The following is a 22409-nucleotide window of genomic DNA, read 5'->3' as shown; positions in this document are numbered from 1 at the left end:
TCAATGGCCTCCTCCTGCGGGGGGGTGGTGGTGAGGCAGTGAAGCTAGCCCAGTACGCGGACGATGCAGCTGGAAAAGCAGAGAGGACTGCATCAGTGGTTTTTCCCAATGTGACAGTCCTTTGAAGGTTTTGGGGGTCAACTTCTTTCAGAAGGTGCTGCCAGGGCCAATTGGGAAGAACGCTTGACCAAAGCCAGATGGAAGATGGGTTTGTGGAGGACCAGGTCCCTCTACTTAATAGAGAAAAAGCGAGCGCTGAAGGTGGACATCCTCCCTACGTTGCTCTACCTTGCACAGGTGTACGCCTTGCCCTGCATGATGCAGAAAGGCCTTAAGAAAGATGTTTTCAATGTAGTCTGGGGGACAGGTATGAGTACGTGAGGAGGGAGGTCATGTACATTCCGAAGGAGGAGGAGGGAGGGAGGCATGTACCCAACATTCCTCTTAAACTGGATTATCTCTTCTTCGCCCAGTTATGTAACCAACTGGCAGCTTCGACCGAGCATCCCCATTAGTACTTTATGCGTCTTTGGTTAGCCCTTCCAATGCGCCAGTTGGTGAACTCCTGTTCCAACACCGAGCCAAATGCTGAGACATGGCCCGCTCATTACAGCCACGCTGTAAAATGGAGTAAGACCACGGCAGCCTGGGTCGAGGCAGAGACCCTGCTTAAGCACAGGGCCTTGTATAAGGCCATGGTTGAGAGGAGAGGAACTCAAGTTCTTTTGGGGCTCGAGAAGGGCACATGGGCCAGGATTCAGCCAAAAGAGCTCAATCACCATCTGCAACATTTGAACTGGCGTTGTATACAAAGTAAGTTGCCGGTCAAAGTAGTCCTGTACAAGCACAAACTGACCAGCCACCCACTCGGCCTGCGACTCCAGTGCAGCGAGAGTGAAACTCTCATACATGCCTTTTGGGACTGTGGACAGGTGCGGGAGGTCTAGCGTTTGGTGACTCGCCTGTGTAGGAAAATCGATCCGCAGATGGTTTTGACGAATGACAAACTCTTGAGTGGATGGAACCCTGATGCTCAGAAGGCAGCAGCCGCCCAGACGTGGCTCAGCGTAACCAAACAAATGCTTTGGAACACAAGAACCCAGCTGGTCCAGACAGGGGTAGACTTGGGTGTCCAGGGTGCATATTATAAAATCCAGGCCAACCTAATGTTTAGCACAGAGAAAGATGCCACACAATGGGGTTACTTAGAAGCCAAAGAAATGTGGAAGGGCCTTTTTTAGCCGTAACCCCATAGGTTTGTGACACATGCTCCATCGCTGGGTAAGTAACACATGTCCTTTTGGCACTTAAAAAATACTGTACCCCCTAATTTTGTGAATGTAAGTGTTGTGTTTTGTGGTGTGTTGTGTGTTTTATGTTAGATAAGGTGTATGGTAACACTGCGGGAACAGGCTGTGGGAACAGACCAGGGGACTGCCCCTCCTGAGCGGTGGAGTTACTGGGTAAGTTCCTTTTTTTAATTATTTATGGTTTTAAGCCTTGGGGTATGTTTTTTAATGTTTTAAAGGTTCTGTCATGCAGTCTTTATATTAATTGATCTTATTGATTTTTAATGTTTTGTTTTAGATTTTATTGGCAGGAGAGTTTTTAGGATTTATTTATTGAAGATTTTAATAATTGGAAGTGGTGAATGGAGAAGTTTTTACCTGTCGAGTTGGACAGTGTGTGGAACCAGACACCTTTGGTGGGCTGTTAATCCATTTTGATCCGTAGGGAAAAGGAGGGAAAAAAAAAACTCTCTAAATAAAGCGCACGTTCCTTTCACTCTGACTCCTGAGCCGGTTTCTCGTAGCTCCGTAGGGGAACGCTACAATATTAAGCCCGGGACTGTTTACATGTAACATTTGTTTCCCCCTTTTCGGTCGGTTCTATTTTACCGTTGCACACGTCTCCAGGTTGCAACTTTAGCTCATACTGGGCTATCGTAGGGTGTACGGTAAATGGGCTCTTACAAGTTTCTAACAATGTAAGTTTTCTAAATGCAGTTCAGTACCTATTGCTATTCCCAATCTTCTAATATTGAGAGATTTTGAAATTATATTTGATATGATAATGCATGGCCAGCCGTTCTCGGTTCTGTTCGGCTGGAAACGCCGACTATGATTATGAAAGTGATATTTTTATTTTTTTATTATCTATCTAACCGTAACTCATGGAATTAGATAAATATGATGAATATAAGAAATCTTGTGTTTTGCTGTGCTTTGCTTTGTTTTAAGCAGCAACGGTGTATTTATCGTGCAGTGAGTGACTTCATAACTGAAAAAAACTGTCACTGCATGCATTGCACGCACGATGCAATGCGATGCATGAGATTAACGAAACAGTCAGCTAAGACTTACCTACACGACACACACACACACACACACACACACACACAGTCGACATATATAGGTTGCTTTCGCCCATCATGACCTCTTATCTGTGCTGGAATAATAAAAGTTATAATATGGAGTGCCTGGAGGATCCAAAGGAGAAATTGTGCTCCCGAGGTGTTAAATTAATTTTGAAAGACAATCATTCAATCATGCAGCACGACGGGCCGACGGATGAGTCCCCACGACTGATAGAAGTGTGAAGATGTCAAAGCAGAACCTACACACATTTCAGTGGGCTTATGACGTACAGCCGCACTGTGAGGTGTGGTCTGTAGTTTTTAAATTATCCCCGATGCACACTCCTGTTTGTACACTTCATTAGATACCCCACTACCAGTTTTGTCTGTTGTTACCTGTCGTGTTGTATTTGGGCAGATGGTCTAGCTGCACATCTTCCACAGATGCTGTTGGGGTTTCTGCTTACAATCATCTTACATTTACATTTATTCATTTAGCAGACGCTTTTGTCTAAAGCGACGTACATCTCAGCAAAAGTTCAATTTGTGCATTACATTAAGAGAAAGAGACATGGCTGCAGACATGTGACTTTCAAGTAAACCTAGTTTGTTATCTTCCGCTTGCTGCACCGATGTTCATCATTCAAGTAGGTGCATAAAAAACAGGATAGACAAATCCTGATACCCTCCTACCATTTTTTTTTTTTTTTTAAAAAAAGATAAGATACACAAACAATCACATACAATGCCGGAGTAGTGGCTGAATAAAGGCTTATCTGGGGATGCTCATGAAGTTACGTTACATGAACATTTATACCGTACATGAGCTGTAGAGATCTTGGGTGAAATGGGTGCGGAAAAGGTGAGTTTTCAGACCGTTCTTGAATGTCAGAGTTTCCACAGTTCTGAGTAAAAGGGGAAGGTCATTCCACCACAACGGAGCCAAAACCTCTGTCCTTTACCTTTAGTCCATGGGACCACCATCTTAAATGTAATTTTCTTCAAAGTAATTAGAAACTAACAATTTAGCTGAAGTAATTATTTGTGTTATTTGCTTGACTTCACCAGGTATAAACCTGAGGTTAATTGAGCAGAATCCTTAAAATACTACAGGACTGGAGTCTAAGGGCTCTACTGTTTTACAGACTACAGACTGAGAAAACTGTGAGACATGGACTTTGCCAGGAGGGAATGGATGCTTGAACTATTGTAACTTGATGTGCTCAACTGTATACTGGATTCTGCATCTCAGAAGGTTGTTGGTTCAACACTCCAGCAAATTACCAAGCTACATTAACAACTAATTTTAAATAAAACAGCCAAATAAGAAACAAATTGATCTGGAGAATGAACATTTATGCTAAAGTGAATCGGCAACATAGTTAGATATTAGACATGTTCATGGGTTTATGACTGAAGGCTCATTTCAGGGTTTTGAAACATCTCAGCTATGGTATTTGTAAGAACCAAACCCACTAATGCTGTGTTGTGCCATTGACTTGGTTATTTAAGGAAGGCCTTTACATTTGCATTATTTAACTTTTCTGCAAAGTGACTTAAAATATTAAGTTACTTACAACTGTTTATCCATTTATATAGCTGGGTAATTTTCTTGCTCAAGGGTATTACAGTTGGAGGTGAGACTCAAACCTGCAACCTTTGGGTCTGAAGCTACCAGCTCTAACCACTATGACACAAACTGCCCCATGCATGTGCAGTTTTACAGGGTATACAACAACAAATTTACAACTGCCATGTATTTAATTTAGTGCTGCTTAGTTGAAGTGTAGCCACTGTCAAGACTAGTAAACATCCTGGAATTGTCTTTTGATCCTTTCTACTGGTTGTTATGGACAAAGCCAGAAAGTGGTGTGAGAAAGATGGCTGTGTGTGTTTTTGTCTGTCCCCAGGTTTCTTGTTTTGCTGACTCACTGAGGGAGTGCATGGATCAGATGGTCTTCCGCAGTGATACCGTGCTGTCCGACGTCCACCTGCTCTTGCCCAACAGAGGCCACCTTATGGTCCACCTCAATGTGGCAGGACAGCCAGGTAATGAAGTCTGTCTTGGGTGTACAAGCTGTGACAAAGGGAACACCCTGGACAGGACTAGTTCATCACAGGGCAATCAGACACACACACTATGAACAATTTGGAGTCACCAATCCACCTGAAATAAATGTCTTTGGACCATAGAAGGAACTGAATGAAATACATATAAACCTACAAACTTGACACAAACTAAGCCAGACCCACATCTGATCCTGCAGCTTGGGATCAGTGAGGCACTATTGCTACCTGCTGTGCCATAGTGCCAACTCATACTGACAACCATAACTTGGCTGATGGTGCTTTCCGTAATCCTGATTGTGCTGCCAGTGGCAATCCTAATGTAAAGCCTGGGTAGCTTATCTCCAAAGATCTCTGCAGAAGTCAGAAATAGTGTTAAATGCTATTTTAAGGAGTTTCAGAGTAAGCCATTGTTTATGACAATCATTACCATATAAAGCAAATGGGTAATTATGAGGGTAAGTCAGTCATAGATATTACAGTGTCACCCACCTTCTCCCCGGTGATTCTGCAAGCTGTATAAAGAGCCAGAATCTATTAAGAAACTGCATTAAAAAGCTCCAAATGCATTTGAAAAATGTTTAGTTGTAGCTATTAGACTTTGTCTTCCTCCACTGAGGATAGCCCCAAGCCAGAGTTGTTAACTTTGAGTCATCGGTGCCCCTATTGTAGTCATTATTTTATTTTTTTCTTCCCTCTATTAGCTCCAGTTAAAAATAGGAATACTATACAAATACAAAATTCAACATTTGCAAACAAAACTACAATACCAACACAACTCAGTATCCTCAAAAAAAAAGATCATACTAACAAAAATCAATGAACAGTCAAAAAACCAAACATTAAAAATCAGTTAAAACATCAAATGCCAATCATGACAACTTTGCTTCAATTCATCTCAATCATCATATGATAGCCAAAAATTCCACAACTCATGCATTCAAAAGCACAATTGCACAGTATCAGCACTTCAAGAAATCATTGGACCTTAACAAAGTAATCACGACTTTCAGCATCTGCCATCAATTTCCATCCATCCATCCATCTTCCTCCGCTTTTATCCGGAGCCGGGTCGCGGGGGCAGCAGTCCGAGCAGAGTCCTCCAGACTTCCCTCTCCCCGCACACCTCCTCCAGTTCCTCTGGGGGAACCCCAAGGCGTTCCCAGGCCAGCCGGGAGACATAGTCTCTCCAACGTGTCCTGGGTCTGCCCCGAGGCCTCCTCCCAGTGGGACATGCCTGGAACACCTCCCCAGGGAGGCGTCCAGGAGGCATCCGGAACAGATGCCCGAGCCACCTCAACTGGCTCCTCTCGATGCGGAGGAGCAGCGGCTCTACTCCGAGCTCCTCCCGGGTGACTGAGCTCCTCACCCTATCCCTAAGGATGCGCCCAGCCACTCTGCAGAGGGAACTCATTTCTGCCGCTTGTATCCGCGATGTCATTCTTTCGGTCATGATCCAGAGTTCATGACCATAGGTGAGGGTAGGAACGTAGATCGACCGGTAAATTGAGAGCTTCGCCTTACGACTCAGCTCCCTCTTCACCACAACAGACCGGTACAATGACCGCATTACTGTGGACGCCGCACCGATCCGTCTGTCAACCTGCCACTCCATTTTTCCCTCACTCGTGAACAAGACCCCGAGATACTTAAACTCCTCCACTTGAGGGAGCAACTCCCCCGTAACCCGGAGGGGGCAATCCACCTTTTTCCGACTGAGAACCATGGCCTCGGATTTGGAGGTGCTGATTCTCATCCCCGCCGCTTCGCACTTGGCTGCAAACCTCCCCAGTGCACGCTGCAAGTCTTGACTTGATGAAGCCAACAGGACCACATCGTCCGCAAAAAGCAGAGACGAGATCTCGCGGCCACCAAAACAGACACCCTCCGTTCCCTGACTGCGCCTAGAAATTCTGTCCATAAAGATAATGAACAGAATCGGCGACAAAGGGCAGCCCTGGCGGAGTCCAACATGCACCGGGAACAGGTCTGACTTACTGCCGGCAATGCGAACCAAGCTCCTACTCCGGTCATACAGGGAACGAACAGCCCATAGCAACAAGCCCCGAACCCCATAATCCCGAAGTACCCCCCACAGGATGCCACGAGGGACACGGTCGAATGCCTTCTCCAGGTCCACAAAACACATATGGACTGGTTGGCCCACGAACCCTCCAGCACCCTAGTGAGGGTATAGAGCTGGTCCAGTGTTCCACGGCCAGGGCGAAAACCGCATTGCTCCTCCTGAATCCGAGGTTCGACTATCGGTCGGATTCTCCTTTCCAGTACCCTGGCATAGACTTTCCCAGGGAGGCTAAGGAGTGTGATCCCGGTAGTTGGAACACAATCTCCGGTCCCCCTTCTTAAAAAGAGGGACCACCACCCCGGTCTGCCAGTCCAGAGGCACCGTTCCCGAACTCCACGCGATGCTGCAGATGCGTGTCAGCCAAGACAGCCCCACAACATCCAGAGACTTGAGAAACTCGGGGCGGATCTCATCCACCCCCGGAGCCTTGCCACCGAGGAGTTTTTTGACTACCTCAGCAACTTCAGCCAGGGTAATGGACGAGTCCCTCTCCAAGTCCCCAGCCTCAGCTTCCTCTACGGAAGGCTTGTCGGAGGGATTGAGGAGATCCTCAAAGTACTCTTTCCACCGCCCGAGAACATCCTCAGCTGAGGTCAGCAGCGCACCACTTCCACTGTAAACAGTGTTCGTGGAACACCGCTTCCCCCCTCTGAGTCGCCGGACGGTTTGCCAGAATCTCTTTGAGGCCGACCAAAAGTCTTCCTCCATGGCCTCACCGAACTCCTCCCAAGCCCGAGTTTTTGCCGCGGTGACTGCCAGAGCCGCGCTCCGTTTGGCCTGTCGGTACCCGTCAGCTGCTTCAGGAGTCCCATGAGCCAGCCAGGCCCGATAGAACTCCTTCTTCAGCTTGATGGCATCCCTTACTTCCGGTGTCCACCACCGTGTTCAGGGATTGCCGCCGCGACAGGCGCCGGAGACCTTATGGCCGCAGCTCCGAACCGCCGCCCCGACAATGGAGGCGCGGAACATAGTCCATTCGGACTCAATGTCCCCCACCTCCCTCGGGACCTGGTTGAAGCTCTGTCGGAGGTGGGAGTTGAAGACCTCTCTGACAGGGGCCTCCGCCAAACGTTCCCAACAGACTCTCACTATGCGTTTGGGCCTGCCAGGTCTGTCCAGCTTTTTCCCCTGCCATCGAATCCAACTCACCACCAGGTGGTGATCAGTTGACAGCTCAGCCCCTCTCTTCACCCGAGTGTCCAAGACATATGGCCGAAGGTCAGAAGAAACGACTACAAAGTCGATCATCGACCTCCGACCTAGGGTGTCCTGGTGCCAAGTGCACTGATGGACACCCTTATGCATGAACATGGTGTTCGTTATGGATAAACCGCGACTAGCACAGAAATCCAATAACAACTCACCGCTCGGGTTCAGATCAGGGAGGCCATTCCTCCCAATCACGCCCCTCCAGGTATCACTGTCGCTGCCCACGTGGGCGTTAAAGTCCCCCAGTAGAACGACAGAGTCCCCAGTGGGAGCGCTTTCCAGCACGCCCCCCAGGGACTCTAAAAAGGCCGGGTACTCTACACTGCCGCTAGGCGCATAAGCACAAACGACAGTGAGAGACCGTTCCCTTACCCGAAGGCGTAGGGAGACGACCCTCTCATTCACCGGGGTAGACTCCAACACATGGCGGCTGAACTGGGGGGCTATTAATAAGCCCACACCAGCCCGCCGCCTCTCACCTTGGGCAACGCCAGAATAGTGGAGAGTCCACCCTCGATCGAGGAGAGTGGTTCCAGAACCCAAGCTGTTAGTGGAAGTGAGCCCGACTATATCTAGACGGTATCTCTCAACTTCCCGCACCAGCTCAGGCTCCTTCCCCGCCAGTGAGGTGACATTCCAAGTCCCAAAAACCAGAGTTGGCGCCCGAGGTTTGGGTCGGCCGGGCACTCGGCCCCGACCACCGCCCAAATCACAATGCACCGGCCCCTTACGGTTTCTCCGGCAGGTGGTGAGCCCACCGAAGAGCGGCTCCACGTCATGGCTTCGGGCTGAGTCCGGCCAGACCCCGTGGGCATAGACCTGGCCACCAGGCACTCGCATGCGAGCCCCCCCCCCCCAGGCCTGGCTCCAGGGTGGGGCCCCGGTGACCCCATACCGAGCGGGGTAAACGAAAGCCTTGATTTTTCCTTCATAAGGGGTTTTTGCCATCAATTTCATATATTAAAATCACACTATAAACAGAGAAAACAAAATTAAATACAATAATAATACATTATCAATAAACTACAACAAAGGTATTAAACATCAACAAATACTGAAATTCAATAAAATCCAACTAGAATCATATATCAATCTTTCCAAACAGTAATCCCCCTCATCCACAGCTTCCAGGTGGGACCCCTCACTAGAGTCTGAGAAACTGAACCTAGGAGTGGACCCCACCTGGCACAAATCAATAATCAAAACACCTGAATGATCTGGTCTCAGTGGGGAGGGGGGTAATATTCTTGACCTTTTTGTGGGGTGCCAATCATTACAGATAGTACCATGTGTGTACCGTACTCCAGTGTAGTACTGGTGACATGTCCAGCCTCCCTCTTTTGTCTCTTCTTCCTCCTCACCCGTAAAAAATTCAAGGTCATATCCTCCTGACCAGGAGAGCAATCATCCTCTTCGGCCAGAGGCACTGCAGCAGTGCTGGCTGATTGGGACCCGCCAACACTGGCCACTGCAAAATCATCCCTTACTTCAGTCTCCGCCACTGCTCCCGTCTGCCCCCCAGCGCCCGTCAAAGATGGTACTGCCTCTGGGCCATTCTGCACTGTTGCCACACTGCCCAGCACCTTACCAGCACAGGGTGGCCTACGTTGGGGGCAGCTGCAGAAGAGATTTCCTTCTCCTCTGCACTGGGAACGGCGGTGGGGCCCTATGCAGTCCCTGGCCAGGTGGCCAGTCTCCAAACACTGCCGGCATGTCATGTCTTTGCAGTTCTTCTCTGTGTCCCCCCAGTCTGAGCACAGACAACAGGAAGGAGGCTGTCCTTGATAAAATAGGTAGCCCGTGCTGCCGCAAATGTTAAAATACGCAGGAGGGTGGACAAAACCCTCCATCCCCGCAGGGTCAAGGCGAAGACATACCTGAAATTGTCTTCGCCCATTCCAAAAGCTTAGCTCATCTGATGACATCGACAAAGGAAAGTTTCCATAGGCAGTGCTGACACGAAGGGGTCAAAGACGTGGACCGTCACGATCCTCCGGTCGTTCCTCCACCGCGGTTCCACAGAGTAGGGGTTCAAGGTGACATGGTCAGGGCTCTCTACATATTCTCAAAGTTTTCCAGACTCCTCCTTGGTAAGCAGCGTGAGATCGAAGAACGACGATGGTCTATTGTGTTGGATGCAGACCACATCGTCAGTGGTGAGGGCCAGGAGTCCTAAGACAACCTCCCAAACGAAAGCAACTCGCTCAGGAAGATTGCTGTCATCCTCCCGGTTCCTCCACTGGTAGCAAAGAGTGTTCTTCAAAGTGGTCTGCATCCCAGGAACCGCCGTCCTTGCTGTGGAAGTCATCGTTTCCTCGGATCCTGTCGGAGCTGTCGACGTCAGTGGGAGAGCTGGACTAACTAACAAGACTACTAGCAATAAAAAGTCCATATCACCCTGCGGGGACGGTGGACAAGCCACCCAGAACCCTGCATATTAGGCTCCATGGGCTACCAAAAAAATAAAATGAGCTTCTATGAGGGAGTGGAGTTTTGCTCCAGGAAAGCTGCGGTCATGCCACACATAGTCCTGTATTAGGCTTCACTCTGCCCCCACTAAAATCTGTGGTAGTACAGAGTTTTGATCTACTGTAAACTCATGTAGGCACCACAGACAGTACAAAGCAAACCTATTGTAGTCATTATAGGCAGTCTGTGGGCGCCAGGGTTCACGTATTGCCTCACCTTGTCACCCAAGTGTCACTTCACACAAGGCTCCTAAGGGCCCATTGCTTAGTCATCCCTTGGTGTAGCACAGTGACCTGCATGGTTCCCCGATTTGAGCAAATTAGTATTCACAGTAGCTACATCACTGTCAAAAATATCCAAGATCTTGCCACAGATGAACTACTGTTTGGGTAATTCACATTGGAGGATGTGAATGCAATAAAAAATGCAGTAGTTTGTTTAGATTTAATATTCTTTTTGCTAACATATAGTGTATTGATTACATTTATGGTTTTCTCCTCAGTTTTTGCTTCACGGTTTAAGATTTTGCGGGACTGCAAGACTCAGGATTTTGGCCATGGTTCAACCACAGCTGAACAGGAGGAAAAAACAAGCCATGCTTCCGGAGAGCTGGGAAGAGATGAAAAAAAGATGGAGAGGGGAGAGGAGGAGGAGGGGAACAACCTAGAAGCCCAGAGGTCACCAAAGGTTCCCTTGGATGAAGATGGTGATCTAGATGTGGTCAGGAGGCCCGCGGAGAGGGTCCCAACAGAGCTATGCCTGAGAAACCGAGACATAATGTATCCCACAATCCTCAGCAGGACGGAGCCAGATGCCACAGAGGAGGAGCAGGTGGAAGAAGAAGAGTGCCCCAGAGATGTCATTAAGATCGGTAAGAGGCTCCATTGACCATCTGAATCGGTGGAATAGAATAGCAGTACCACAATGCATATTTGGCACAGCTCTTTGCACAAAAGCTTGATCTTCCATCAATGATTACGTATTTTTAAGGAGAGGTACAATACTGTAAAATCATCTGTGCTACTTTATGTGTTGTCTGTTTGCACAGAGCATACCATGGCCACACCTTTGGAAGATGTTGGAAAGCAGGTGGGCACACTTACCTCCTGCGCAAAGGATCTCCTTTTTTTTTTTTTTTTTGCTCATCTTTCACCGTCTCCTCCATGGACACTGTCCTGTGTAGGTGTGGCGTGGTGGTCTCCTTCTAGCCGACTTCATCCTTTCTCAGCTTGAAATGTTCAGAGGGGCTACTGTTCTTGAGTTGGGCGCTGGCACAGGTTTGACCAGTCTCGTCATGGCAATGGTGGCCAAGAGAGTCTACTGCACAGGTAAAGGAAATGCAGCCAAAGCTGCCTCTACGCTGATGTCACCATGCTCACTTATGTTCAGTTTTTGTAGAAATCTATAAGCGAGAACCACAACAAACTGCCCAACACCTCACAACCAACTGAAGCTCTAATTTTTACAGGTTATTCTTTCTCCAGTGATTTGATATAAATTCAGCTGGCAGGGCATTTAGGGAAAAAACCTTTTTTTCTCAATCTCACAGATGACTACTGAAAGAATCCCTTTTTTCAAAGTTGCTCACATCACAGCATGCCCTGCAGGGTTAGTTGGCTAATTAGCTAATTAAAATGTGAAATAAAACCAAGGTCAGTGCAGTGAAGAATAAAAACTGATGCCATTCGAAACAAATTTATGGAAGTAGCAGTGGCATGTAAATATGAAAAGATGTGTCAAGAACCTTCTGTAATCATCCTGACATCCTTTATAGTTGGTACAAACCTGGTCGAAGTGGGCAATTTGAGTGCACTGGAAATGAGTCCTGTTTTTGTAGCCGGGGGGGATTGCTTTCACATTCATCAATCACCTTGTTAATTGAATATATGAATGAGTAAAAAGTTTATAAAGCACTACTCAGTAATGAGGGGGGTGCGGTGGCGTGGCGTGGCAGGCTTGACTGAGTCCTGCTCTCTGGCGGGCCTGGGGTTCAGGTCCTGCTTGGGGTGGCTTGCGATGGACTGGCATCCCGTCTGGGGTGTGTTCCCACCCCCTCCAGCCTTTTGCCCTGTGTTGGCTCCGGTTCTGGTTCGCTGTGACCCCGCTCAGGACAAGCGGTTTCAGACTATGTGTGTGTGTATATACTCAGTAAGGACAACTGAAGTTCATCATAATAAAGATTTGAATTTTTTCCCAAAAGAAAAAATAGTTTGACAGATAATTTTCCTCATGAGTCTCTTAGACAGTAGGTGTGCTCTTAAAGATATTACTGTGATATATTATATGTCTATATACTGCACTCTTTGAACTCATATTCACCTGTTGTTGGATTTATTGAATACAGAAGTACTTGTTTGGTACTAAATACTCATCTTCCCTTTTTTAAATCTTGTACTCTATTGTTTTATTCCAGATGTTGGTCATGACCTTCTGACCATGTGTCAAAGGAATATAATGTTGAACACACACCTTTTGGACTCTGGGGGTAAGAAGACTTTGCAAATACAAATTATTTTGGATTTTAATTATGCATGCATTGTGCTCTTGTTAATTTTTTTTTATGTTGAACTTTGGAATTACCAGATGAGGACTGGATTATCAGTCTGCTGGTAAAACACGGTGACCTCTTTGCAGAGTTATCCATTTACACAAAGCAATCCAAGCACGCATTTTCTTTAAATAAATATCAGTTGCTTTCAAGTTCACTTTAGACAGTGTGGTTTTTGCTGGGACGAGGCACAGCTAGTTTTGCTTCATCCATGTTTTTCCTGGCGTTGGATCCAAAGTGTGAAGTGAAAAAATGCCTTTTTTCATACTATGACAGTTATAATTGACAGTGTCCCACAGCATTACTGCTAGCCTGGTAAACAAACCCACTGTTGACGATCAAGGTTTTATCCTCTGTTTGTCCCTCTCTCTGACAGAAGGTGAAGTTAAAGTGCGTGAATTGGACTGGCTGTGGGACGATTTCTGCACAGGTAGACATACACACACAAATTCACTGCCCTGCAAGGGTTTTCAACACAGGAAGGGATCTAGCTGAGAGATGACATGCATTTGTCATGAGTTTCTTCTTCTTGTTCCTTTTGTACTTTTGTTAAGAGTGTTTGTAATACGCCTGATAGTAATAAGAAATCACTAAAGAAAAAAGGATATTTCTCTTTTGTCAAATTGTACACACTGGTTCATCATGTTACGAACATTTAACTCGGGAATTTTTGAGCATACAAACTATTTATTGCATTTTTTCCGCTGTTCTGTTTTCTGACATTTCTGTTTGTTGTGGAGTAAAAATGACTCACGTTTCCATGTTCCACAAAACACACTCAGGCACAACAGAAAGACAATAGGAATGTGGAAACACCTTAATTCAAATACCTGCTACAGTGTTTACAGCTCATGTCTGGGTGTCCCTTAGTGTCAAGAATCAATAACAGGATGAGGAACACTAGACATGTTAATAGGATGAATCAGTCAACAATTTTCAATGAATAGGGACCTGTAAACAGTATGTATTTTTATTTTCAGTCATTTTAAATGAATGTACTCTCTTGCTCCATGTTTCTGGGATACAGCAGACCATCATAACCCTGCACTCGATAATGAATTTTTGCTAATGGATGAATGGAAGTGTTTGAGTATTTTTTTTTAAATTTATTGTAACTTTTTCTGAGGTTTTTATAGACCCTAACCCTTTAATAAGTGGAGGGACATGCATTTGCCATTTGCCTTTTATTGATTGGAACTTTGTGGCAAAAGTGAATTTAGATTTACAGAAATATTGAGTTATAAACAGCTTCCAGTCCCAGTTGTGTTCATAAGTAAGAGGAACCAGCATACAGAATATATTTTTCTAAACACGTTGCACAAATGTCTAATTTGTTAGAGTCTCAGTTTTAAGGACATATTCTCAGAGCTAAGAACATCCCCGGGAGTGTGTGAACCAGAAAGCACTTTGAAGTCCTTCTCTGTTACAACAGCTGTCAACTACAGTGTTTGTATAGTCACCTCTCATCTGCATTCTGCACCCCTGCCTTTCCTGATTCAGATACAAACTCTGAGTTTGGTTGGTCTGAAGAGGAAGTAGCTGACCTGCATGACAACGCCACTGTCCTGTTTGCAGCAGATGGTAGGTGCAGAGGACACTACCATGGAGCCCATAGTTGTCAGCTTCTGCTTTCACATTATATCACTGCTGAAGAAGGATAAGATAGATATGGAACTCATGTGTACCCATTGAAAATGGGACCAGAGTCCAGAATCTGGAGATTAAAATTTTTTTGGACAACTGGTAACGTAGTGGTTAGAGCTGTCGCCTTTAGACCCAAAGGTTATAAGTTCAATCCGCACCTCTGATTGTAGTACCCCTATGTAAGGTACTTACCCTAAATTGCTCCAGTAAAAATTACCTAGCTGTATAAATGGGTAAAACATCATAAGTAACTTAACACTTTAAAAAGTATCAGCTAAGTAATTAACTGTAAATGTCTTGTACATTCAAGCAATGATGAGGATTACTTCTCATTTTATGCTGGTATTTATTGTAATTTTTATTTGGTATTTAAGTGCTCTTCGTCAAATTATATGAGATTCCTTTTTCAATCTTATGTTATCCTTTAAAATATACCCCAAATGCAGCCCAAAGATGTACAGGGAGTCAGTACATTGATACATACATTTGGCCAGTACGAAAGAAAAAACTTAAAGCCTGCACTTAAAGATAAGAAAGTGTAAAAGATATTAAGAAAGAAATAAGTGCACTGCCATGAGATGAACATTTCAAAGATGTCCTCGTTGCTTATTCTTTTGTGTTTTGAACTTAGAAGATTTATTTTTTGTATCCAGTGCCGTGTTATAAAAGTTGGGCAAAGTTTTGACTTATGAAAAATTCTGTACTTTTTTGTATTTTTTTGGCACCCTTGAGCAGTGTGCTACGATGACAACCTCACCGATAGCCTGTTCCGGACACTGTACAGAATCTCCAGCAATCTTTGCAACCCAGGAACCATCTACCTGTGCATAGAAAAACGGTATAAAGCAGCTCTCTGTGTTTCTCCTACATCAGTGATGACTGAGATCCATGTGTAATTAGGCCAAGTATTCTCAGATCTCTTTTGACTCTTGGTTGCCAGGCTGAACTTCACAATCAGACACCTGAATGTCACATGTGAAGCCTACGACTATTTCCGCCACTCTCTAGACAACTTGCAGGATCTGGTGGATGGCAAGATGAGGTTTACTGTAGAGCAACTGGAAACCTGCTTCCCACAGTTCCTTCAGTACGAGAGAGTAGATCAGTTGGTGAGGGTCCTATTTGAAGTCATGTTAAGTCCGATAGCATTTCTGCACCACTAGATGGCAACATTGCCTGCTGGTATACCGACATGTAGAAATTAAAATATAAATTTTCCTTTGTATTACAGGAGTTGTGGAAAGTGACAGCTTCCCATCTTTAATCTAGGAAGTCAAGTGGTATCTCACACACAGCTGGATTCACCCCAGTGAACACCTGTCTCACAATTAAATGACCAGACATTGACAGTAAATGGCGAAGCGGCAAACTATTTTGGTTTGAAAATAGTGTGTTTCTGCTGGGTACAATTATTTCTCCATCCTGGTTTTATTTGTTGTATTGTTTTAGGAGACTTTAGAAGCATGATTCTGGTAATAACTTAGAAGCTTTTATTTTTTTGGAACTTTTCTAGTCACAGTGTTAGTCATGAGTGGTCTTTCCAGATCTGCTAAGATTAATGATTATAAGATTTTTCACATCTTCCATTAAGAAATGTACATATCATACTAAAATTATGGAGTCAACAATATACACTGGCTAGATAAAACAACTCCAAGAATCTTTTCTAAAAGAATTTAAATTAAAGTATTGATATTATCATCTCTCTTCGTCTTTGGCACTCTCCCTGGTTCTGTTTGTTGTGTTGTGTGTGTGTGTGTGTGTGTGTGTGTGTATGTATGGGATATAGCTGGAATGTGTGTATGTTTATATACAAACACATGCACATGTTTTTGTGTGTGTGCGCATGTGTTTGTATATAAAGAACAAAACAAGACACAGCGCTTTGACTCACCTTCAAAGCAACCAATAGGGCTTGAGCCAAGCTTCATGGGACAAAAGTGTTTAAAATTCTCCTGCCCATCACTGCCCTACACTGAATGCGCATCTAAACAACTCTTATGACCGAAATTTTTATAGAAATTACAGAACATCTGATGTGCAGGGTCACTTGTGCCATACAGTCATATTTATCCGTAAAACTTAGATAGCTTCATATTCACATAGAAATTATATTAGTATTTTTCTTTTTTTCATTTAGTTGTTTTCCAAATCTTACTAAACTTGTGGAAACTCTCACTCTTTAGTATTTGGTTATTTGTATTTTAGTGCATTTCCACATCGATGACTGGGGTTTGTACAATTTTTGGGTTGAAAGTTTTAATGAAGAGAAGGAAAAAGTTCACAGCCCTTCAATTCTGAAAGCTCCGTATTAAAAGTGCAAATGCTTTACTTACTATGATATTGTAGCACCGCCCCCATGGAGCTACTAGAGAGGCTCACGAGTCAGGGTAACAGGAACAGGCTGTTTGTTGACCGCATACTTCTTCTCAAATTTTTTTTTTTAATAAAAACCTGAAAAACTGTCATGCCAACATAAAATCTAAAATAAAACAATAAAATCAATAAAAAGACTGCACAACAGGACTTTTAAAACACTAAAAGACATACCTCAAGGCTTAAAACCATAAATAATTAAAAGGAACTTACCCAGTAACTGCACCACTCAAAAGGGTCGGTCCCCTGGCCTGTTCCCATACACCTTACCTACCGTTCTTGGGTGTTTTCCTTTTCACAACACATCTCCCCTATTGACATTTTAGTAAAATGGGTGAATGATACTAAGACATATTAAGGAAACTGATAAACACTACACACAATAATCCAACCTGCACTACACTAAATTACACCATAAAATAAATAAATGACAATGACAATAAATAAATGCAAACAAACCACACAGGTTGTCTTTTCTAAGTGACTACTTAAGAGTTCCACAGGTGCTATAAATGATAAAAATGTGCAATTAAAGTGTGTTAAAAGAGATATAAGAACCCTACACCTAACATAAAACATGTAGCACACCACAAAACACAACACTTACATTCACCGAAATAGGGGTCGCGGTATTTTGTAAGTGCCAAAGAATGTGTGTTACTCACCCAAGGATGGAGGATCTGCCACAAACCTGTGGGTTATAGCCAAAAGAGGTCCTTCCACCTCTCTTTGGCTTCCAAGTAACCCCATTGCGTGACATCTTTCTCCATCCTAAATATTAGGTCAGCACGGATTTTATGATACACACCCTGGACACCCAAGTCTACCCCTGTCTGGGCCAGCTGGGTTCTTGTGTTCAAAGCATTTGCTTGGCTACGCCATGCCTTCCTTGAGCCCTAGAAGAACTTGAGTCCCTCTTCTCTAGACCATGGCCTTATACAAGGCCCTGTGCTTAAGGAGGGTCTCTGCCTCGACCCCGGCCACCATGGTCCTACTCTACTTTACAGTATGGCTGTAATGAGCGGGCCGTGTCTCAACATTCGGCCCGGTGTTGGACCAGGACTTCACCAACTGGCACATCAGAAAGGACAACCAAAGACGTACAAAATACTGGTGGGGATGCTTGATCGGAGCAGCCAGACGTTTACATAACTGGGAGAGGAAGAGACAATCCAGTTTAAGAGGACTGTCGGGCACATCCCTCCCTCCCTCCTCCTTTGGAAGGTACATGACCTCCCTCCTCACGTACTCATACCTGTTCCCCCAGACGAGATCGAAAAAGTCTTTCATAAGGCCTCTCTGCATCATGTGGGGCAAGGGGTACACCTGCGCAAGGTAGAGCAACGTGGTAGAGCTACACATCTTCTCATTTTTTTTCTCACGGATAAGAATGGATTACCAGCCCACCAAAGGTGTCTGGTTCCACACACTGTCCAACTCAACAGGTAAAAATTTCTCCATTCATAATTTCCAACGATTAAAATCTTTATTCGATAAATAAATCCTAAAAACTGTCATGCCAATAATAAAATCTAATAAAAGAATAAAATAAATTAAACCAACTAATATAAGGACTGCATGACAGGACCTACAAAAAACTAAAAACATACCCCACAGCTTAAAATCAAAAATAATTAAAAGGAGCTTACCCAGTAACTCCACCATTCAAGAGGGGTGGTCCCCTGGCCTATTCCCAGGCCTGTCTACATGTCATGCCATGCCATAACACACTTGTCTTTGAAAGTGCCAAGGGTAGTTTTTTCTTTCTTTTTTTAAACAGTTTGTTTTTAACTTCAACTTTGTTAGAATGAAGTTATTTAACACACACACACACACACATTTTCTGAACCACTTGTCCCATACAGGTTCACAGGGAACCACAGCCTACCCAGCAACTCAGGGTGTAAGGCTGGAGGGGGAGGGGACACACCCAGGACAGGACACCAGTCCACCGCAAGGCACCCCAATCGGGACTCGAACCCCAGACCCACCAGAGAGCAGGACCCGGTCCAACCCACTGCACCACCGCGCCCCCCAAGTTATTTAATATTACACACAAAAACAAATTTAAACAAATTAACAACTACATTTCCTTTGGGTGGTCAAAAAAACGTACTACGAGATCTTTACATGAAATACATTGTCACAATAAAATCACATAAAATCTTTCTCCAATAACATACATTCAAAATTCAAAAAAATCCCTTTACTGGCTTCAAAAAAATACCACTCACCTACATCTTCCACACACCGAGAAAACCATGAAAGGACTGTCCCCCATTAGCACCCTGATCTGAAACATCATATCACATACATGCATCTCCAAAACCTATAAAATACTTCTTCTAAAATACTATGTAAAACATTACTAGACCCCCTAAAACATAAAATAAAACTAATACACATAAAAAAGCATATACATATATAATAAATTATAATCATCAATATCAGAAACCAGTTAAAAGTGCTCAAGGTAGCCAGGTAAAACAAAGGCTACTAAAAATCTGTGAATAAAATCCCACATGCCCATAAATCCACACATATCTTCCATGGGGCCTTTCCATCTGTCATTTGCCTCATGGTAGCCCCAGGCAATCACATCCTGCTTTATCCTTGTGGTGTCCGAAAAGGAAGGTACAGCGTTCTTGGGAGGTTTCCCTGAAACAAAGCACTGGAACACTTGAAGTGTGCAAAACAAAGAGTTTATTGAGAACAGTAGCTCGTGTCACAAACTCACTTCACACCGCGGAACCTCGTCTGCGTTCGCTCGAAAAAAACCCCCGTTATATATAGTGCCCCCAATAACGGTTCCCGCTTCTTTTAGGAACTAATCAATAACAATTCTCCTTTGTCAACCTACACCCTACAGGCCGGCAGGAACCTTTCTTTTACAAAACTCTCAAGGATTCGTTCTTGGTGTAAAACACCACAATCCTGAACTTCAGTTCAGCTTGAGTTTTTAAAAAAACATCATAGACTCCAATTTCAGCCCCTTTTGGACAAGGTTAATGCATGCATTCCACGGTCTCAACCATATCCTACGAGAGGCTGCATTGTTTACCGTAGGAGACAGTCCCTTCATAATGACATCAAAAGTCAACACCATCTTGTTGTCTAATACCCTGCACAAGGGCTCGACCAGTGACCAGACTGTCCTGGCATAACTGCAACCCCAGAAAACGTTTGATCGTTTCCGCACCTGAACACTGGGGTCACGGGCAGTCAGGATGTCCGGTCAACCTGTTCCTGTACAGCTTTTCCATCACGAGCAACCTTTTGTGAAGACACTGCCAATTTAGGTCCTGCAGCCTATTTTTGAGCCCTTTTGGCTGAATTCAGGTCTAAATGTCTTCCCCAAAGCCCGACATAACAACTACATTTCCTTTGGGTGGTCAAAAAAACGTACTACGAGATCTTTACATGAAATACATTGTCACAATAAAATCACATAAAATCTTTCTCCAATAACATACATTCAAAATTCAAAAAAATCCCTTTACTGGCTTCAAAAAAATACCACTCACCTACATCTTCCACACACCGAGAAAACCATGAAAGGACTGTCCCCCATTAGCACCCTGATCTGAAACATCATATCACATACATGCATCTCCAAAACCTATAAAATACTTCTTCTAAAATACTATGTAAAACATTACTAGACCCCCTAAAACATAAAATAAAACTAATACACATAAAAAAGCATATACATATATAATAAATTATAATCATCAATATCAGAAACCAGTTAAAAGTGCTCAAGGTAGCCAGGTAAAACAAAGGCTACTAAAAATCTGTGAATAAAATCCCACATGCCCATAAATCCACACATATCTTCCATGGGGCCTTTCCATCTGTCATTTGCCTCATGGTAGCCCCAGGCAATCACATCCTGCTTTATCTTGAACTTCAGTTCAGCTTGAGTTTTTAAAAAAACACCATAGACTCCAATTTCAGCCCCTTTTGGACACGGTTAATGCATGCATTCCACGGTTCTCTCTTTGTCAAACTTACAATCAACCATATCCTACAAGAGGCTGCATTGTTTACCGTGGGAGACAGTCCCTTCATAATGACATCAAAAATCAAACCATCTTGCTATTTAACACCCTGCACAAGGGCTTGACCAGTGACCAGACTGTCCTGGCATAACTGCAACCCCAGAAAACGTTTGATCGTTTCCACACCTGAACACTGGGGTCACGGGCAGTCAGGATGTCCGGTCAACCTGTTCCTGTACAGCTTTTTCATCACGAGCAACCTTTCGTGATGACACTGCCAATTTAGGTCCTGCAGCCTATTTTCAAGCCCTTTTGGCTGAATTCAGGTCTAAAGGTCTTCCCCAAAGCCCAACATCACTTGTATTTCCCTCCTCTCCAGCAAAGCATGCTTTATGCTTGAGGAGGGTGCTGGCGTCAGCATCTGCCGAAATGGTCTTACTCCATTTCACCATCTGTTTGTAGTGGTCTGGCAGGGACTTGGTCTTGGGTCCTACATTAGATCACAAATTCACCAAATGCTGTAAAGGAATAGACAGCCAGAGGCGTACAAAATGCTCGTGTGAGTGTTCCAGGGGAGCTGCTAGATGGGAGCAGCGCTGTGCAAAAAAAAGGTAGTCAAATTTCAAAAGGGAAGTCAGGGACCCCTTTCCCTAGATACATTACCTCCCTCCTCACATACTCATGTTTCCCACCCCATACCAAGCCAAACACGTTTATAAGAAATCCTTTCCGTAAATTGTGAGGCATGGGGTAGACGTGAACTAGGTAGAGTAAGGTCATGAGGATATCAACTTTCAAAATCAACACCTTACCCAGGAAGGACAGGGACCTCGTCTTCCACGGCCTCTTCTTCCCTCTAGCTATTGCAAGGTGCTCCTCCTGGTTGACCCAGGCTGCTCCTCCTGAAAGAAAACTCGCACCCAACACTCTGAGGGGACCCTTGCAGAGTGAGAGACCACCAAAGGTATCTTTTCTTGCCCCCCAGAATCCAAAGTACTTTACTTCTGTCTTCCCAAGCTTGTATGCCTAACCCGAGGCCCTCCTGAACATCTGAGTCATGTGCAGCACTTTGGCGAGTGACCAGTTGGAGCACATGAACAAGATGGTATTGTCTGCGTACTGGGCCAACTTAACAGTCTTTCAGTTTTAGTTCTTTTCTTTTTTTGGACAGTGTTCCCTGACCAGGAATAAAGACGCTACAGACAATACCACGCAGTCCCAGATCACTGGAGAGTTCCCCCAAGTCACTCTAACCCCCTTTTCCACCAAATGGTTAGGAGGTCAACCCTTGAACTTCCCAATATTCCCCCGTGGCAAACTATGCATAAGCATTACAACACCAATCAGAACAGAACACAAGAGTATAAACAGAAATAGATTCGTGCGAAATAGATTGTGACTCATTTGATGAACACTGGCACATAGAGTGGAAAGAAACAAAATAAGTTTACTTAAGAATCACATGTCTGCAACTATGTCTCCTTCTCCTAATGTAATGTACAAATTGTATTTTCTATGAGATGTACATCACTTTGGGGAAAAGCATCTGCTAAATGAATAAATGTAAATGTAATGTATATGCTAATACCAACTATTTACATTGAACTATATCAGCTACCCTCAGCGCAGTTACAATATGATTTTGTGTGTTTT

At 44.4% G+C, this 22409-nt stretch overlaps 1 protein-coding gene across 5 annotated transcripts; it reads left to right on the top strand.

The window, feature by feature from the left end:
- The first annotated feature begins 1911 nt into the window (after nt 1-1911).
- mettl22 (methyltransferase 22, Kin17 lysine) lies at nt 1912-16025 on the top strand. Of its 5 annotated transcripts, none has more exons than XM_018754660.1 (11): nt 1912-1987; nt 4267-4405; nt 10690-11058; nt 11236-11276; nt 11371-11515; nt 12601-12672; nt 13112-13165; nt 14236-14316; nt 15115-15217; nt 15320-15488; nt 15611-16025. In XM_018754660.1, the coding sequence occupies exons 2-11, from the start codon at nt 4300-4302 to the stop codon at nt 15641-15643; spliced, it is 1173 nt and encodes a 390-aa protein (XP_018610176.1). In that variant the 5' UTR covers nt 1912-1987; nt 4267-4299; the 3' UTR covers nt 15644-16025. The 5 variants fall into 5 exon arrangements, with proteins under 5 accessions (XP_018610176.1, XP_018610175.1, XP_018610174.1 ...); XM_018754659.1 differs by having other exon boundaries at nt 15112-15217; XM_018754658.1 differs by lacking the exon at nt 15611-16025 and having other exon boundaries at nt 15320-15604.
- Nucleotides 16026-22409: the final 6384 nt, after the last annotated feature.

The sequence above is a fragment of the Scleropages formosus genome, chromosome 8 (genome assembly GCF_900964775.1).
Source record: "Scleropages formosus chromosome 8, fSclFor1.1, whole genome shotgun sequence".
NCBI lineage: Eukaryota > Metazoa > Chordata > Actinopteri > Osteoglossiformes > Osteoglossidae > Scleropages > Scleropages formosus.
The sequence above is the reverse complement of the archived record's forward strand: the minus strand, read 5'-3'. Positions and strand labels throughout refer to the sequence as shown.

Bases quoted from the DNA above. Each gene is read 5' to 3' on its own strand.
- mettl22 (XM_018754657.1), top strand. From the start codon at position 4,300: ATGGATCAGATGGTCTTCCGCAGTGATACCGTGCTGTCCGACGTCCAC. The intron at 11,059-11,235 runs GTAAGAGGCTCC...CTGTTTGCACAG, and splicing joins CAGAGATGTCATTAAGATCG to AGCATACCATGGCCACACCT. The intron at 15,218-15,319 runs GTATAAAGCAGC...CTTGGTTGCCAG, and splicing joins TACCTGTGCATAGAAAAACG to GCTGAACTTCACAATCAGAC.